This window comes from Athene cunicularia, unplaced genomic scaffold (genome assembly GCF_003259725.1).
Source record: "Athene cunicularia isolate RWA unplaced genomic scaffold, athCun1 chrLGE22_part2, whole genome shotgun sequence".
Classification (NCBI taxonomy): Eukaryota; Metazoa; Chordata; class Aves; order Strigiformes; family Strigidae; genus Athene; species Athene cunicularia.
This window is the reverse complement of record NW_020799535.1, coordinates 59,823-62,064: the sequence shown is the minus strand read 5'-3', so window position 1 is coordinate 62,064 and position 2,242 is coordinate 59,823. Positions and strand designations below refer to the sequence as shown.

The window sequence follows — 2,242 nt, the reverse complement described above, 5'->3', positions numbered from 1 at the left end:
TTTTTTTTTTTTTTTTTTTTTTTTTTTTATTGAATAACCGTTCATGAAAACCATCATGGTCTAACCGGTTTTGGATTAAAAGGAACTTAATAAAGGTTTCCCCTGAGCACAAAGCGGCACAAATGGGTTTGCAATTCTGGAGTTAATTAGGCAAGAGCCGGGCACAGAGAATTGTGTTTGCGAAGCTCTACCAGAGGATGAAACTGGGAGGGAAAGGTTTGTTACTGCAGGGCTGCTTGCTAGCACAGTGAGGCACTGGGGCAGATTTTTTTTTTTTTTGCGTCCTGCCCCAAAAAATCGAGGCCTGAGGTCCCCAGGGAGCCTGTTGGCATCGTCATCAGCAAAAATCCTGGTCACCTTGTAGAGTCCACGGGCGCTGCCCAGCAAAGGAGTCTCTGGCGCCTGGAGGAGGCGAATGGGCTAAAGACCAAACGGAGTGAGACTGCAGAAGGAATTGGAGGAGAATTTCTGCTGCCTGAAAATGTGAAGTGCTTCCGCCAGTAATCGCCGGAATCATCAAATTAGCATAAATTCTATTAACGGTTTCCCAGATGAGACATTTCAAGGCTTCTCCCTCCCCTCCGCGACGCAAACAAAAGAGAGTATAATTACTTTGCAATAAAGCAGCTCCTGAAAGGGCCCTCAATCCTTTTGCCTTTTCTTTTCCCTTGAAATAAAGGCACGGCTGAAAGGTGCTCCTGACCTCTCTGCTCTCATCATGCATCAGTCAGGAAGGAGGAAAGAAAAACAACAAAGCTTTTAGGGACTGGGGCTGGGACTGAGCAAGTGGCATGTGCCGTAGGACAGTGGCCCGTTTGCCATGTCCACATCGTATCGGCAGGTGAGGGGGAGTCTGAGAAGCTTTTTTTTTTTTTGGGGGGACACACGGACCCGATGCCCTTGGGGCTCCCAGCCATCATGTTTGAGAGGAGCGTTTGGAAGTACGACATCTGATCACATATGGAAGAAATCTAATTTGCGTAACACTGAAACCCGGTACCTACCGCAGTAACTCACTACAAGCACCACGGGGGCAATAATCTGAAATAATGTGCCTTTTTATTGGCACGAGATTGCGGATGACAATTTAAGAGAAGAGAATTTGCTTATGAGCAAAAGCCTCCTTAACTCTTAAGAACGACGCTAAAAACAAAATATGCCCATAAATATGATCTGCCAATAGAGACATCATAGCCGTGAAGATTTAATTACAAGCAGGAGCTGCAGGAGGCCCCGGGGCTGACACCGAAAACAGCTGAACCTCCTCAGAAATGGGGGTGCAAGAAGTGCCGGGAGGGGATGTGCCTACACGAGAGGCTCTCAGCAGAGCCAGGGGTAACTATCAGCCTTCACGTTGCTTTCCAGACTGGAGCAAATTGGGCATTTGGATGGTTTGCCGTTCCACGAGGTCAAACATCAAGGTCAGTGCCCGTTTCTTGCTTTGCCGTTGACTCAGAGGATGAGTTGTGTCTCTCCTGGGCCTCGGTTCCCTTATAAAACGCAGATAACTTGGAGTATCTTTCTCAAGGAGGCCTCATTAATGTTTACTTTTCAGGAGACCTTGAGGCTTTTTACAATCTATTATGAATTAATTATTATTAATTAAGTTAAAGCAGACTATATAACCTAAATAAAGCAGTTCTGACAGAGCAGCTGGATGTTAGAGAGCAATCTGCTCGACGAACTCCCTTTTTTTCCACTTAGCAATTCCGAGCATTTAGTTCCGCTTTCTAATTGCTCATATCCATTCTTCAATTACCCGCTGTTTTGTTTCAGATCCAAAAGATTAAAACGCGTTGTTATTTTATGATCACGCGATTTCACTTCTTGTAATTGTTGGGTTTTGGGTTGTGTTTTATCGGTTTGCGTCTTAAAAGTCTGCGGATGGAAGACTCGTACACGGCTTGAAATGGGGTTTTGCCTTTTGGCACGCGGGACGGGTTGATTGCTGGCTGTTACTCGGTTTCAAAGACAAAAATCAGTCGAGGCGTCGTTATTTCTCAAGCGACAACGCTTAATAAAAGGCCTCCTGGTGAAGCGTCGATGTTCTGAGCGATGGTTTGCGTCCAGCGTCTTTGTTTAGGCCTTGCTGCGCGCTCTGAGGAACCGGGGCGGGAGCTCAGCACCCGCGCCGTGTTGGCTTAAAATTAAACCCGAGGGTTGGTCTGAGAACAGGTTTTTTTTTTTTTTCTCCCCGAAACAGCCGCTCCGGGGCAATGGCTGCACTTGGGCCCCCCCATGC

At 46.7% G+C, this 2,242-nt stretch overlaps 1 protein-coding gene across 1 annotated transcript in view; it reads left to right on the top strand.

Moving 5' to 3' along the window:
* The first annotated feature begins 1,285 nt into the window (after positions 1-1,285).
* Positions 1,286-2,242, top strand: part of RACGAP1 (Rac GTPase activating protein 1) — an 8,984-nt gene continuing 8,027 nt past the window's right edge. Inside the window, exon 1 of the mRNA XM_026867677.1 lies at positions 1,286-1,421. Within this exon, the coding sequence (XP_026723478.1) occupies positions 1,300-1,421 (122 nt within the window). The 5' untranslated portion in view covers positions 1,286-1,299. The remainder of the gene's footprint in view (positions 1,422-2,242) is intronic.